Source organism: Acartia tonsa, chromosome 3 (assembly GCF_053477335.1).
Source record: "Acartia tonsa isolate MP-2025a chromosome 3, ASM5347733v1, whole genome shotgun sequence".
Lineage (NCBI taxonomy): Eukaryota > Metazoa > Arthropoda > Copepoda > Calanoida > Acartiidae > Acartia > Acartia tonsa.
The window spans coordinates 34,270,454-34,285,136 of record NC_137262.1 but is presented as its reverse complement, the minus strand read 5'-3'; the positions used below and the strand labels follow the sequence as shown (position 1 = coordinate 34,285,136).

Sequence of the window (14,683 nt, the reverse complement as noted above, 5' to 3'; positions counted from 1 at the left end):
TAGGGTAGGGCAGTTGAGATCAGGGAAATAGCAAAAAATCTTTAGCTATAGACAAACAAAAAACGGGTATAGTCCCTTTCGTGGCAACGCACCTTAAGGGGCGATTCTTTGTATTTATCACAGTATCTTTTCTCCTATTTTTAGCACCTGGGGGGAGGGGGGCTCTACCCATGCGGGGCCAATTGTCTAATCCTATGGAGCAATCACCTAAGTGATAACCTAACCTATAAAAAGCCATTTTAAAAATACAACGCATCGCTCCTTAAGGGGCGTTGCCACGAAAGGACTATTCTCCAAAAAACTTTACTTTACATCATAGAATAGGATATTATTTGGTTCATAATCGAACATCCAGACTCAGTCCAAACCTTCCCTCCAATATGATTTGTAATTTTCTTTATCCAAATTGTTCATCTAATTTAATTTATCCTTCAGAAAACTAAAATTAGATTTAGACATGTAGAAAAGGAATAGCAAATAAAGAAATTGTGTAGTTGATTTCCAAAATTTATTTCTTCTACCTACAGGTACATAACAGATTAATCATATTTTGTGCAATTATATTTAAGAATCTATAAAATATACAAGCGACCTAGCTATAAAACTGGAAAAAATCTAAAAATAAAAAAAAACTATGACCATGAAAGATTTTTGTGCTTTGATTTTTATGATAAACTAATGAAATCCATTAAAACAAATTGTTTTAAGATAAACTATTCTAAAAATTATCATGAATTCAACAACATGTATTGTTTTTTTCTATATGAAACTATTAATTCTAACAAATTTTGGAGGCAAAATACTTTCCTCTGATGAAATATCCCTTCCAAATAAAATCAACTAAGAAAAGATTTATACCATGAATGATAATTCAATTAATGAACCATTCACTATCTCGTTTTATTTTAGTTTTCGCCTTGATGGCTTCTATTAATTGTTTGGTGGCTGGCGAGTTCTTGTCCCAGCCTTTGGGTACTACTCGATCATTGTAGGGGCAAACCTAAAACATTGTAGATTTTTAGGAATTTTTGTACATTTCTTGTAATCTTGGTATAAAGGAGACAATAAAACACACCAGAAACTAAAAATTCTCATTAAGATTTATCTAAAGAGTTATTATATTACTCTGTTTCGTTATAGTAATACATATACCGAAACATTCGATTGGTGTTCCTAAGCGAAGTTTTAAGTAAACTACGTTGTTTAAGTCACAGATCCGCGAACCGCCCTACACTTTGCGGATAAAAAATGTTACCAAAATATATCGGCTTACAATCAAGTTAGAATATCCAGAAATGCTCTTCATAAATGAAATATAAAATTTGTTAGAAAACAGATAATTTAATTAAATAGGTATACCTTTAAATGATTAGAAACAGCTCCGTCAGAATTAACTCCCCAGTGTATCACAGAATTAAAATGATTGCTGAAAAACCATCGCTGAAAAAAATAGACTAATTATATAATACGCAAGAAAGAATTTGTTATAAGTACTTTAGATATTTTTTCAATAAACTTTAAACAAAATCTATATTTTAGTAAAATAGTATAAGATATGTAATAAAACAAAAATCTTTACATTTTGCTTGATTTCGAATAATTAGCATTATGTTATAAATATTAGTTATTTGATGAATAAATTTTTAGCTCAACTTAAGAATAAATGAAAAATTTTAATGTTCTTTGCATAAACAACTAAGATATATAGAATATAAAACATGTGAGAGAGACAAATTGTTTACCTTATAACTGACTATCCATCCATTCTTGTTTTTATGAAATCCATCTCCTGTAACAAAATAAACATTTTCATTCACATTTTAGTAAGCATACAGAAAAGTAGAATGTTTTTTTTTTCATACATAGTATAGTAGACAGATTTCCGCGGATATTAAAATAAAAAAAATTATGAGATTAAAGACAGTTCTTTTAGCTACTAGTAAGTCCGTGCAAACAAAATGGTAATAATTGTAAGATTTTTATTATAATATTCATGAAAAATTGTGTGTAAGACGCAGGGGTAAGGGATGGGAAACGTAAGAAAATATTATTCCAGGCCTATTTTCCAACTAGGCCTAAAAAACCAGTTACGGGATGACGCAGTAGTTAGATTTGAAAACTATGAACAATGATGAAATAGCCAGGGAGTAAGGGAGAGGACAATGGGCAATTAATTCAATTTAAGAGTTATCACTGAAAGACTATGATATCCAGTTTTATCCAGAAAATGTGAAGGAAATTGTAAAGGGAGAGACAGAAAACTATAAAATAAGAAAAGAGTTCCAAGAAAAAAGCATTCATTTGAAAATTAGATTACAAGCACATCAGACTGACATAATCATTCTGTAATTAATAACTATAAAAATCTCCCTGGAACCTATTCAACCCATCGCCCAATAACCCAAAATTTAATTGGGTTCTTAGAATGGTTATTATACAAATATCACAATAAAGTTTTTATCTATGAAATGATATTTTCTGGAAAGAAAAAAATTGTTAAAACCAGCCACATCATAACAAATTAAGTTTATTGATACTTTTCTGCTAGATATTCAAAACTAACACACGAGTTGCGGCAATGGTTGCGCAAGTACCAAAAGTCAGCCAGAAACTGCTAAATTCTTTTACATTCCCTTTAAGCCAGTACCCAAAGTCTGAGACTCGAAAAAAATTGAATATTTGATCCATTGTCCCCTCCCTTACTCCCTGTGAAATAGCTATTATATGAATTCAAAGAAAAAAAGTATAGAATAGAATTCAGGTAGTTGATTCCACCTAGCATAAAATATAATAAAAACTTTTCAAAAACCAATATGTTAGTGGCTTTAAGTAGAATCCCGTTAAACTGTTTTTAAACTATTTTTAAAAGGTATATTAAAAATATACTTTGACATCTGTAGAATCATACTGCAAAGCCAAAAATGAGAACAATTGCCCACATCAATTTTTATTAGGATTTTAAAGTTTATTTTTTACTATGGATTAAATAATTTTTACTGAATCGTGATGTTTCTTCCCTTTGTAGGTAAAATACTCAGCTTTTAGAGTGTCTTGCTTCGTAAATATTGTATGCTAGTATACAGTAAAGTTAGGACTTTTGATTTTATCTATCAATACTAATTAAAAATTAATTCTTTACAATATATCAATGAATTAACATAAAAATGTTTCATGTTTATTATACATTAAAACACATAAAAATTGGCTGTGAAGGGTTAGATAAATTAAGATGACAACAAATGTTTATGCAATACAACAAATTTATTTTTGTCACATATACAAATATGATATAAAATAAGATTATTCAAACATATTTTTAAAAATATTTTTAAAAAGTATGTATCTTTTATGAGTAGGGTTTTCATTCTTTTCATTTTTATTAAATAAAATTATATAACTACGTTTGAAATAAGTCACTTTGTGAAAACACTCTTTCGGAAATTCTAATTTCTAATTGGTTTAAATTCAGCATTATGTTTTTTATTGTATTATGTCAGATTTTTCAATGAAATTAATTGTTTTAGAAAAAAAATTATTTCCATTGAACAGAGTAATGTTTTTTTTATTGTATCAGTATAAAGTGAATTATATAAAATTGTTCACTAAGTTACAATATTACACGAAGTAAAAAAAGACCCTTTGGTCTGGTAAAAATGACCAGAGCAACAGTAAAAATTAATTTTTAAATCCCCCAAAAAAAGTTTATTGGGGACTTAATTCAAATTTGGGCTCTGCAGTCTGATTCTATAAGTGTCCTAGTATATTTTTGACCCCCCATTCAAAAATAGTTTAAAAACAGTTTAAGATGGTCATTACTTCCCCAACACCCCCCCCCCCATTTAAAAAAAAAGTTTTTTTAGATGGTTAAATCTGATTTATTTTCAAACATTTTAAGGGGGGATCTATTTCACCCCAAAATTTGTATATAGAAATAAACACCGCTTTAGCCCCCAGCTTTAATGAATAAATTAAGTAGAATTGAATAAGTACATGGGTAACATTCTATCAACTAATTGTTCCATAGCATACATATTGTCATATATTTATGTTGTGATGTCATATATTTAAGTTTGCAGACATATTTTAGTTGTTACTCTTAATTACTCTTCAATTGCTCTCAGAAAGAATAAAGAGAAAATATATTTAAGTGAGTTGATATTGAGAGTCCTAACACAGAACATTATCTGGTTTGGGTTCGAGTCTTTATTAAGACCAATACAGCTATTTACAGACATCCTACTACTTTAGATAGTTTGCATAGGCAGATATTCTACCCCTTCAAAGTGCATAGTTAATTAATACATTGTATTAATTAAACAGACAGTCATCCTGTTGCTTGGTGTCCTGATATACAGACAGACATCCTGCTACTTCAGAACTTTCCAGCTTAAATAATCAGTAGTTTTGAATTATTAATATATTTAATCATTTCTAAATAAAGTATCAATATATAATCTTATTTACTCAAAAACTGCATTTAATCCAATATAATAAATACTTAAAAATCTGTTTGCATTTTGAATTGAATATTAAGTCTACTCTATCATTAACTTATGTAAGTCTGTCTATTTCACATTTGGCGCAGTCTTATTGTGCTACGTGTTATTTAGACCTGCTACTGAGTTAAGGGTGGGGGAAGTGGTGTTTAATTTGAATTCAATCACTTTTTGAGATTTTTTTATCTCGGATTTTTCACAGTTTTGTTTTATTTTTTTTTATATTTCTAACTTGATTTATATTTTAGGTTTCTGTGGAATTTCATTCTTTAACTCTTCTGATCTAAATTTCACGGCGAATCTAGTTCTAGTGCTCGGATATGGCTGATGGAGAAAAAGGAGAGCGGGGTAAAAATGAAGGCAAGCGTGGACGGCCGCCTAAGCGTCCTCGGGAGACTGACAGTCAGGATGATGATGGAACTCCCGAAAATTGGGAGGAGGATGATGCTGTGGCTGAGGATGTTGGTGCAGGTGTCAATGCGAATGTGGAGTCGGCGTTGGGCGAGGTGGAGAATGACGTTGTGCCTGAAAGCATAAAAAAATATGTTAGGGCAATGTTAAAGGAGCATACGACTGTCAAAGGTCAGGTGGATAAGCTAACGGCGGCGAATAAACGGCTGGAGAATAAGGTGAAAGAGTTCAAGAATTCTGATGAGCATAAGAAGTTAGGCTATGATGTTGATTTGGCTACTATTAAGAAAAAGGTGGCGCAATTGCCAGCGGATGGGGATATTAGCGGTTTTTTGTATGAGACAAGTATGGGGGCTAGTGTATCTGCAGTCAAATTGACGGGAGATGATTCGTTTAATACATCTTTCATTAATCGTTTGAGTGTGGAGGCTAAATTGGATTCTACCAATTTCGAGGCTAAAAGGGTGAAAAGTGCTCCTGGACATCTGAAGTTTTCGCAGATTGAGTTTTTGGGTCCGGTTGGGAATGGAAATTGGATGAATGTTCGTGAGAGTTGTCTGACCGAATATGAGAATCAATTGTTGGATATATTTCCTTTAATTGAGGAAAGGGCTGAAGTGCTTAAGGCCTATAAAAAGGTGGCCGGCGGTAGTGTAAGCCAACAGACTGTAGAGGAGCAGTTTAAGGAGTTTTGTCTTGTAAGAGGAGTCAAGTGGGATAGTGATTTTGTGCGGGATGCTCCATTTTGGGATGGAAACATTGATTTTGAGGATTATTTCTTATCCTTATGGAGGGTTGCTCGGTTCGCAAAGTTGGAGGATCCTATGCTTTTCAAGGACGTCCTGTACAATAGGATTTTTGAGTGCAAAGGGAAGAAGATGGGGAGGCTTATTACGCCGGAGGCTAATGCTTCCCTAAGTGCTTTAGGTTATTACCTGTTGATAAGAAGGTTGGTGATACCCTTTGCAGATACAGAGTCAGCTACTGAATTCTTCTACGCCCTGAAACAAAAGAGTGGTCAGAACGTGGATGCATTCTTCAATGCTAAGTTACGGCTGTTTAGGCTTATGCATCCTGGTCAAATTTCTAGACAATCTTGGCGTGATTTCTACAATAATGTGGCTAAGAATTTGCTGTTTTCTGATTTAGCTAGAGATATGGCTAATTTCATTGAATCTATGCATTACCTGGAAGATTACAGTGCTTTCTTGACTTATTTGATTCGCAGAGGTCAGCATTATATAAGCTGGGCCCGTTCTGGACACGTTTCACCTGAAAATGTAACGTCCTGTTATTCTCAGGCTATGGAAGGGTTGAAGCTAGAGGATTCTAGGGAGGTAAAAGCTAGGCCTGTAATCAGTGAAGTGCATGTATCTGATTTGGAGGGCAGGACTGAAATTGGCGATAATAATGCGTGGATTGAAGGGGATGATGATATTCCTTGGGATCAGGTTGAGAACGTGATTGGGGCTCTGAATTCGAAGGCTAAAACTATGATTTGTTGGTATTGTGGGAAAAAAGGTCATGTAGTGGCTAGTTGCTGGCAGAAGAGAGACGGTAAGCCGCCAGCTCCTGATTCTCGCATAGGAAAGACCAAAGCTAGGTTTTTCTCAGCGGGTAGCGAAAAGAAAGAAGGTCCTGGAGTGCCTAATAATAGGGTAATACCTGAGCAGTTTCTGAAGAAGACAGTCAATCAGGTGGGGCCTGTTGTGGATTCTGAAAAGAGCAGAGATGAGAAACAGTATGAGGCTATGATTGCTGACATAGCTAGGAACAATTTTCAGCAATATCCTATGTAATGGATATGATTGATTCGATATATAAATTTCATTTTGGGATGAAATTTATAGATCGTTCTTTTATTCGTATTCATTATATAGGCTATAGTACTGTAGTTGATTTTTTTCTAGGTTTGCTATGTGTAATTAGTTAATTTTGCTGTTTTGTATTCAGATAAATGCTCTCAAGGTGTGATCGTGTTAATGAAAACAATATATATATATATTTATATATATATATTTACTATATATTATATTTTGATAGGTACCTATGCAAAGTTGAAGTAAATGTTAAAACTTTGAGAGGTACTTACTTGTATGAGAAAAGACTTGGTGTATAGCTGTGTGATGCTGGTAGTCTGGAAGATGTACAGGATTTCATAAATCGAACAGTATGTTGGCGGCTGGTGACGGATGGAGGACTGCTGTTTAGTGGAATGATGTATATCTAAAATTTAAAATTAATTAACATGGATATATTAATAATCCTGCATTGAGATTTTAATTCGAAGATATATGGATAGAAATGACTAGTGTTTTCAAGAGATTGTGAAGTTTTTGAAGATAACGAAAATGCCTATTTGTGCGGATTTAGATTTCTTTGTGCCAGGGGCTGATATTACGGTGAAGGAGTTAGGAATTATTGATACAGGAAATAATTTTAATTCTTTAATATCTAGAGAAATTCTTGATAAACATGGAATTGAGTTTTGTCCTGCTAAATTATCAGCGTATTCAGTAGATTTAAAGAAAGTTAATATTATTGGATATGTCGAGTTGAAATTTAGATTTGCTGGAACTCAAGCTGTGTTTACGGAGATATTCTATGTACCTGAGGTGACGAGTAGGTTGGTGAATCTTGGATCTGATTTCCTGAAAAAGAATAAAATTAATATTTGTTTGGATGAGGATAAGTTTGAATTTTGTGGGGAATCTGTTCCTATTAATTCCTGTTTACAGAAACAGGTGGTGGCGGAGATACAGAAAATTCCTATTTTGTCCGGACGAATGAATTCTGAAATTCCATCTAAACCTACCTTGCCAGGGATAAAGGAGGGGGGTGGGTTTGGAGAGTTATATTCAACGAAGTATAATGTGAAGTTGCTGGACAAAACTATTTTTTATCCTGGAGGATCTACAGCTGTTGTGCATGTGGCTGGGTTAAAGAATGATGGGTTTTGGTATGTGTCCCCTAATTCTTCTAAGATGACAAGTGGCAATGGGATTATGATTATTGAGGGAGTGTATCAGCCACGGAAAGATGGGTCCTGCGTGGTTAATGTAGTTAATGCGTCAATAAAACCTATTACCTTGCTGAGAAATGTGAAGATGGGGCATTGTTTCGTCATGGATAATCAAGATGTCACCTGTAATAAAACAATTAATGAGTTGGATAAGCCAGAAAAGTTGTCGGGGCAAAAAATGCATGAACGGGTACAGTTTATTATTCAAAAATTGAAGTTAGATGAAAACCAGATGATTAAAGAAAATCCAGAATTGAAACCTAGGATTATTAAAATTTGTTTGGAAAATTTTGATATCTTTTCAATGAATGATTCAGATATTGGTGATTGTCGATTAATGACATATAATATAGAATTGTTACCTGGAGCTAAACCTGTGAAGGCCAGAAATATTCCGTTGAATCCAGAGTACGATGCTAAGTTGAAAGAACAGTTAACCAAATGGTTGGACGCCGGCATTATTGAAGAGGGTTTCTCGGATTGGTCTAGTCCTATTTTTGCTGTGAAAAAGAAGGCTGCACCTGGAGCAGAGGCGAAGTTGAGGTTTGTCATCGATTTCCGCAATTTGAACAACGTGACTAAGCGGGTGGCGTGGCCGCTGCCACTGATTTCTGATAATCTGACGAAGCTGGGTTCTGGCAAGGTGTTCAGTACTCTTGATTTGACAGCTGCCTACCATTCGATGACTATGGATGAAGACTCTAAACCGTTGACAGCTTTTAGTGCAGCAAACAGGATGTATTTGTTTAACAGGTTGCCATTTGGGTTGTGTAATGCACCCAGCCTGTTCTGTGCTCTGATGGATAAGGTGCTGTCTATCCTGCCAGGAATGTATGGATTCTGTATCAGTTACTTGGACGATCTGATCGTGTTTTCATCAAGTCCAGAGGAACATGTAGAGCATCTGCAGGCACTGTTTCAAGTTCTTAGGCAGGTCAACCTGAAATTGAATTTAGATAAGTGTGATTTATTGACTAGAGAATGCCATTATTTGGGGCATATTATTAGTGCCGATGGATTGAAAATGAATCCTGCATATTTGGAACGGATTAAGGATTGGGGCAAGCCTAGAACAGGGAAGGAGTTACAGAAGTTTTTGGGAGGATATTTTGCTGATTATGCCAAGAGGTCGTGCATGTTGGATAGTCACAGGAATGACACTATAATAAAGTGGACAGAAGAATTGAATAGAGTATGGACTGAATTTATGGAAATGTTCAAGACTGAGATGTGTAAAGGCTATCCTCAATGGGATAATCCTAATCTTTTTATCGTGGACGTAGATTATAGTTCTCAGTATTTTGCAGGGATTATTTCGCAAGAACAGGATGGTGTAGAGAGAGTGTTCGGTGTCTGTAGTAAAAAGTGTAATGCTGCGGAACAAAATTATCCTTCTTATAAAGGAGAATTAGGTGCATTAGTATATGCATTAAAGAATTTTTTACACTTTTGTAGGTTTCGTGAATTTTTGGTTCGGACAGACAGTATTTCACTAGTGCATTATAAACGTTGGGCTAAAGGATCAATAAACGGTGTCACCTATCGATGGATAACTTTCTTGCAAAGTTTTGACTTTACAGTTATCCATCGACAGGGGACTAAGCATGTGAACGTAGATTATTTGTCGAGAACTGAGTTAGATTGTAAGGAACATCGACTGAAGGATTGTCAGGAGTGTAGAGAGACAGATAATAAAATTTTGGATCCTTACCTGGATGATTCACCATTTCTGGATCAAATCTATTCCATTATGCAGGTACATTCTGCAGAGGATGAGGTGGATGTTGAGTTTGTCTGGCAACGTAGTCTTCAGCAGGACGAGATTCTAAATGAAATAAGGTTATGGATATTGGAAAGGAGACAGTTGTCTTCTTATGAGAGGGCGGAGTTATCGGGCAGAAAAGAACTATTGTACAATCTTATTGGCCATATGTATGTGCTAGAGGGGGTTGTAATTTTCAGACAGCCTTTGGCCGAAGGGGGTTTTGTCGAGAGGCCTGTAGTGCCTCTTTCCTTATACAATGATATATTTGATTCAGCTCATGGTGGATATGGTTCTGGACATAGAGGTGTGCAGGAGACAATACGTAAAATAAATGAGAGATTTTTTATGCCTGGCGTGAACAAGTTTGTGGAATTGAGAATGCGAAGTTGTATTACATGTTTGAAAAAGGCTGGAAGTAATCCTAAACATGTTTCACCTATAACTCATTCTGTTCAAAGTAGTGAAGTTTTTGCTAATATGTCAGTGGACCTAGTTGGTCCTTGGACTCCATGTTATCATCAGGGACAGACGGTTAAATTTGTCTTAATCATGGTTTGCTTATTTTCTAGATATGTTTTTACATGTCCGTTGGTTGATGCTAAAACTGAAACAACTGTAAAGGCTATATTGGAAAATTTTGTACCTACCTACGGTTTATTTAGGGCTTTGAGATCGGATAGAGGTACAAATTTTACAAGCAGTGTGTTTAAAGGGGTGATGAAAGGATTGGGGGTGGATACTGTCCTAGTTCCCCCCAGGAATCCAAATTCGAATCCTGTAGAGAGGCAAAATCAGAGTTTGTATGCTGCTTTGAAAGTAGATGAAAATCATGGAACTAAGGACTGGGCTAAAAAATTACCTTTGGCTACGTTAGTGATTAACTGCTCCAAGAGTTCTAGAACTGGCTATTCTCCATTTTTTCTGGTTTTCGGTCGTCAGCCACGTATTCCCCTCGATTTTCTATCACCAGTTCCGTCTGTTGAATCTTCATCCTCGCGGTCGTATTTGGAATTTCTGAAAAATATGGAGGATGTAATTAAGAGAATTTCTACAAAATCCAAGTTATATTTAGAGGTTCAAAATAAACACAGAGTACAGAAGGAAGCATTGAGGGTGACAGATGTTTGTTATGCTTTCTTTAATATTGTGAAGACTGACGTGTCCAAGAAATTACAGTCTTTTTATGGGGGGCCTTTTATTGTAGTTAAGAAATTTTCGGATGCATTGTATGAATTGGCACCTTTTGGGAATAATCCCATCAAGAAAAATCAGGTTGTGGCTAGAGATAAAATTCGAAAAATTCATGCTCGAACGGAAGTTTTAGGAGAGGAGGTTAATTTTAACGTTTTTCCTTTACCTGAAATTTGCCCTTCCGATGAGATATTTTTGGAGGTGGATAATATGCCTGTAGAGAGGGAAACTGTAGAGGAGAGAGAGAGTGAAGATGTTGTGTATTTGTCATCTGAAAATGATGGTTTTGAATTGGCAGAGGAAAGACAGAGTGACGAGATCCAGGAGAAGGAGAGTGAGGTTGCGGTTGATAATGACAGAGTTTCAGGGGATGGAAATGAGTGGAATATTAATAGAGAAAATATACCTGTAGGTGAAGGAGTAGAGGTGGGAGTGACAGATGAATCTGTGGTGCCTGCTCCTGTAGTTGAGGGTAATTTTGACGAGGTGGAGCTTCCATCGGAACAGTCGTTTTTGACTATGGCGCCGCCGCAATCTTCACCTGAAAGATTAGTAACAATTAAGAAAAGTGGATCACGGGTGGCGAAATATTTATGGGACACTGGGAGGAGGTTAAGATCTCAGGTAGGGGGTCCTGTGGTACATGTTCAGATAGGAACTCGAGGACGGAAAAAGTAGGGAAAGGAAAGCCGATAATAATTATTTTTGAAAAAAAATATATATTATAAAAATATATTATAATAAGAGTTCATGAATTGTTATTTGATTATTTTAATAACAAATATGTGCTGACAAAGCTAGTAGGTGGAGAGTTGTTCTACAATGAAAGGCTAAATCAGTTGATATTTGCGGGTGGACCGGTGAACAGTTATCAGCTAATAATGTCTGGTCATAATAATAAATTCAAATCAGGTAAATATTTTTTAATTTGGGGATTGTGTTTAATATCCTGTGGGGCTGACGTGATACCTGTGCTAGTAAAGGAGTGTGTTGGCGACGGTCCTGAATTGAGGGCTTCAGAATGTACAGTGTTTGGACAGCATGAGTTTAATGGAACAATCAGTGGTCACCTGTTAAAAAAAGTAGGAGTGAGATTTCTGCCCGCGGTACAATGTCACGTCGACAGAACGGTTCACACCTGGTATTGTGGCAAATATAGCCATATACATTTAGGGGCACCAGCTGTGGTTAGTAGTGATGAGTTGATTTCTAGTGAAGATTGTAAAAGGATGGAGGAACAGAGGGTGTTAGACATAGATGGACGACGGTTGCCTGTAGCGTTTTATGACCGGTCAATGACTTATTTCATAAATGGTACCATTCTGTATAAGGATATGATGACGTATGGAATTGACCCTCAGTGCAGAGGGGAGGGTATTTATTTAAATAATACCTTTGTGCCTAATACTTTTCAAGAAGTTCAAATTACAAGTTATTTGAAAAATATACAAATTTCAATGTTACCTGATAACAGTTGTTTTCTTGAGGATCAGTTCATTGGTGCACATTGTCTGGAGTCTGATCTGCGGCTTGGGCTTGATCGAGTGATAGTTCACAATAAATCACATGAAGATAGTCATTTTAGTTATTTTCGGACTGTTGAAATTGTAAATTTAACTTTGTTTACATTTTCTAATATGGCGGATGATGCTAGTAATCAGGGTGGCCAAAGTTGGTTGGCGATTTCTCCACAGTTTTCGTTGGGATTGAAACTGGGGAAAAAAGTGGAGTTTTCTGACTTTTTGACTGATTTGCATTATTTTCATACCAACGTTCCGGATGTATTTTTGTGGATTACAACAGCTAAAAAGAATTTTTTTCCTTGGATGCGTAGAAAGGAGGAGGATGGTGCTTTATTATTACAGCTGACTTCTTCATACCATCAGGTGGAAAGGATTTTGCAGGCAGAACAGGGGTGTTGGGAGAATAATTTGTTTCATTCCAACATCAAACAAGTCGGAAATTTGTTGGTACAACATCTAGGGGAGATGGAACTTGTGTCTGTGTGTAAAAAAAGATGGTTGAATGTGACTTTAGGAGCGAATTTGCCGTGTTATCTTGGTCATTTTTCTTTGTTCATGGACAATAGAATTGTTGCTGTAGAACCGTTCACAAGATTAGTTAAAAATGTTTCCTTGTTGATGGCTGTCGAGTGCAGGAAAAATCCAGTATTTGTGAGGGTTAAACCTGGATTATATCTGGGCAACAAGGGGGCAGGAATGCAGCTGGTTCAGACTAAACGGCTGGAGAATAGTTGGCTGAAGGTACCGTTGAATTTTGAGCATCTGTTGGATAAGGGAGAGATAGGACAGGTGTTGGAGTCTGTGGAAGAGGCTAAACTTTCGGAATTGGCTGCTAATTCACATGCTTTTGTTGTAGAGGTTACAGAAGATTGGTTTGTACATCTGTATAATACCTCGATTGATTGGTTGACTAATAGTTGGCAGCATTTTGTTATGGCTGTGATTGGTGCTGCGGGGGTGGTGGTTGGATTGCTGTGTGTTGGTTGTTTGGGCAAACTGTGTAACTGCGTTAAATTTTCGCGTTATCCTTCGGGGAGGCAGTAATTAAAATTTGGCATCCCTGATAAATATAATTTGTGTAAAGTATTTCGTTTTGAATGTCGTCTTATATATGAAAAATGTTAAAATATTAAAATGTTAATATTTAATTATTGATTATTATCAGGAAATGGAGATGGAAACAAGAGGCGGTATCAGCGGGCGTCTGGACGGCGGGAGGAGCGTGAACCGTCTGTTGAGATGCTGGATGCTGGTAGAGCTAATCGGCGGCATGTTGTGTATAGAAGAGATGATAGAGAAGGGAGGAGGCAGTATGAGGTAGAGTCGCCCAGGTATGAGCCTGGGTATGATGACGAGGACGATGTTGGCAACGTGGGCCTTGAGGTTGAGCTTGATTCCAGGGATCGTCTGCCTAGTGAACAGAGTGGTTCGGAGCTAGACAGTTGGGCTGAGCCTCCAATGGACAAGCCTGAACAAAAGGTGGCAGATACTAGTTCTGGTGAGAAACGGCGCAGGTTTGGTAAGTTTGTGCCAAAACAGGCTGCTGGGTCGGTCAGGACTAAAGGAGCCAGCAAGGCTTATGATGATGCTGGGGAAGGTACTTCCAGAAGGGGCGTGGTCAAGCGTCCTGCTGGGGCAGATTCTCTTGGGCCTAAACAGAAGAGGGAGTTACCAGATTTGCGTGCTGAAGTCGAGAGGAATAAGGCTGAGCGCAAGAATGACAGACGTGGTTTGGCGCCGCTCAGTGATGAAGATATAGGTAGAATCAGTAATTCTGTTGCTGTGACTTTAAAGCCTATGGTTGAGGAAAAAATTCGTGAGGCTGTAAAAGAATCAGTCAAAAGTTTGAACACTGCACAGAAACTTTGGCAGACAGACGGTCATAAACGGATTAAAGACATGTTGGCCACGCATAAGAAGGATCTAATGGAATGTATTAGGAAGGTAGATACGGAGGTACAGCAAATGGTGGCTACTACTGCACAGCAAAAGGCTTCTTATCTGGTACAGCGTGTACAGACAGCAGTGACTGATAATTGGGAAAGTAGTTCAACCAAGTTGGGACAACAGGTGGGGCAACAGGTAGAAAGTGTTTTGGCAGGGCAGGGAACTAAGGTTCAAGAGGCTATTTCTGAGATGGCCCAAAAAGAGGCTGAAGTGCAAAGGCACCTGTCTAATATTTTTAGCGAGCTGTCCGAGATCCGGCGCAGAATAAACAATGACTTACCGGCGGCGGCATATTGGCAGCTGCAACAGGCTGGGACTTCTGGCGGTG

At 36.6% G+C, this 14,683-nt stretch overlaps 2 protein-coding genes across 3 annotated transcripts in view; both read right to left on the bottom strand.

Moving 5' to 3' along the window:
- Window positions 1-494: 494 nt before the first annotated feature.
- LOC145313961 (F-box only protein 30-like) overlaps window positions 495-14,683 on the bottom strand; it is a 116,206-nt gene continuing 102,017 nt past the window's right edge. For both annotated transcript variants that reach the window (XM_080153628.1, XM_080153627.1), the window contains exons 22-24: window positions 1,743-1,789; window positions 1,360-1,440; window positions 495-1,000 (exon numbers count right to left, since the gene is read on the bottom strand). In XM_080153628.1, the coding sequence (XP_080009754.1) occupies window positions 872-1,000; window positions 1,360-1,440; window positions 1,743-1,789 (257 nt within the window). In that variant the 3' untranslated portion in view covers window positions 495-871. The remainder of the gene's footprint in view (window positions 1,001-1,359; window positions 1,441-1,742; window positions 1,790-14,683) is intronic.
- LOC145313960 (uncharacterized) lies at window positions 7,217-10,669 on the bottom strand. Its single transcript, XM_080153626.1, has 5 exons — window positions 10,554-10,669; window positions 9,641-9,754; window positions 8,292-8,869; window positions 7,996-8,052; window positions 7,217-7,558 (listed from the first exon to the last, which is right to left on the bottom strand). Exons 3-5 carry the CDS (start codon window positions 8,479-8,481, stop codon window positions 7,497-7,499), a joined length of 309 nt encoding a protein of 102 aa, XP_080009752.1. The 5' UTR covers window positions 8,482-8,869; window positions 9,641-9,754; window positions 10,554-10,669; the 3' UTR covers window positions 7,217-7,496.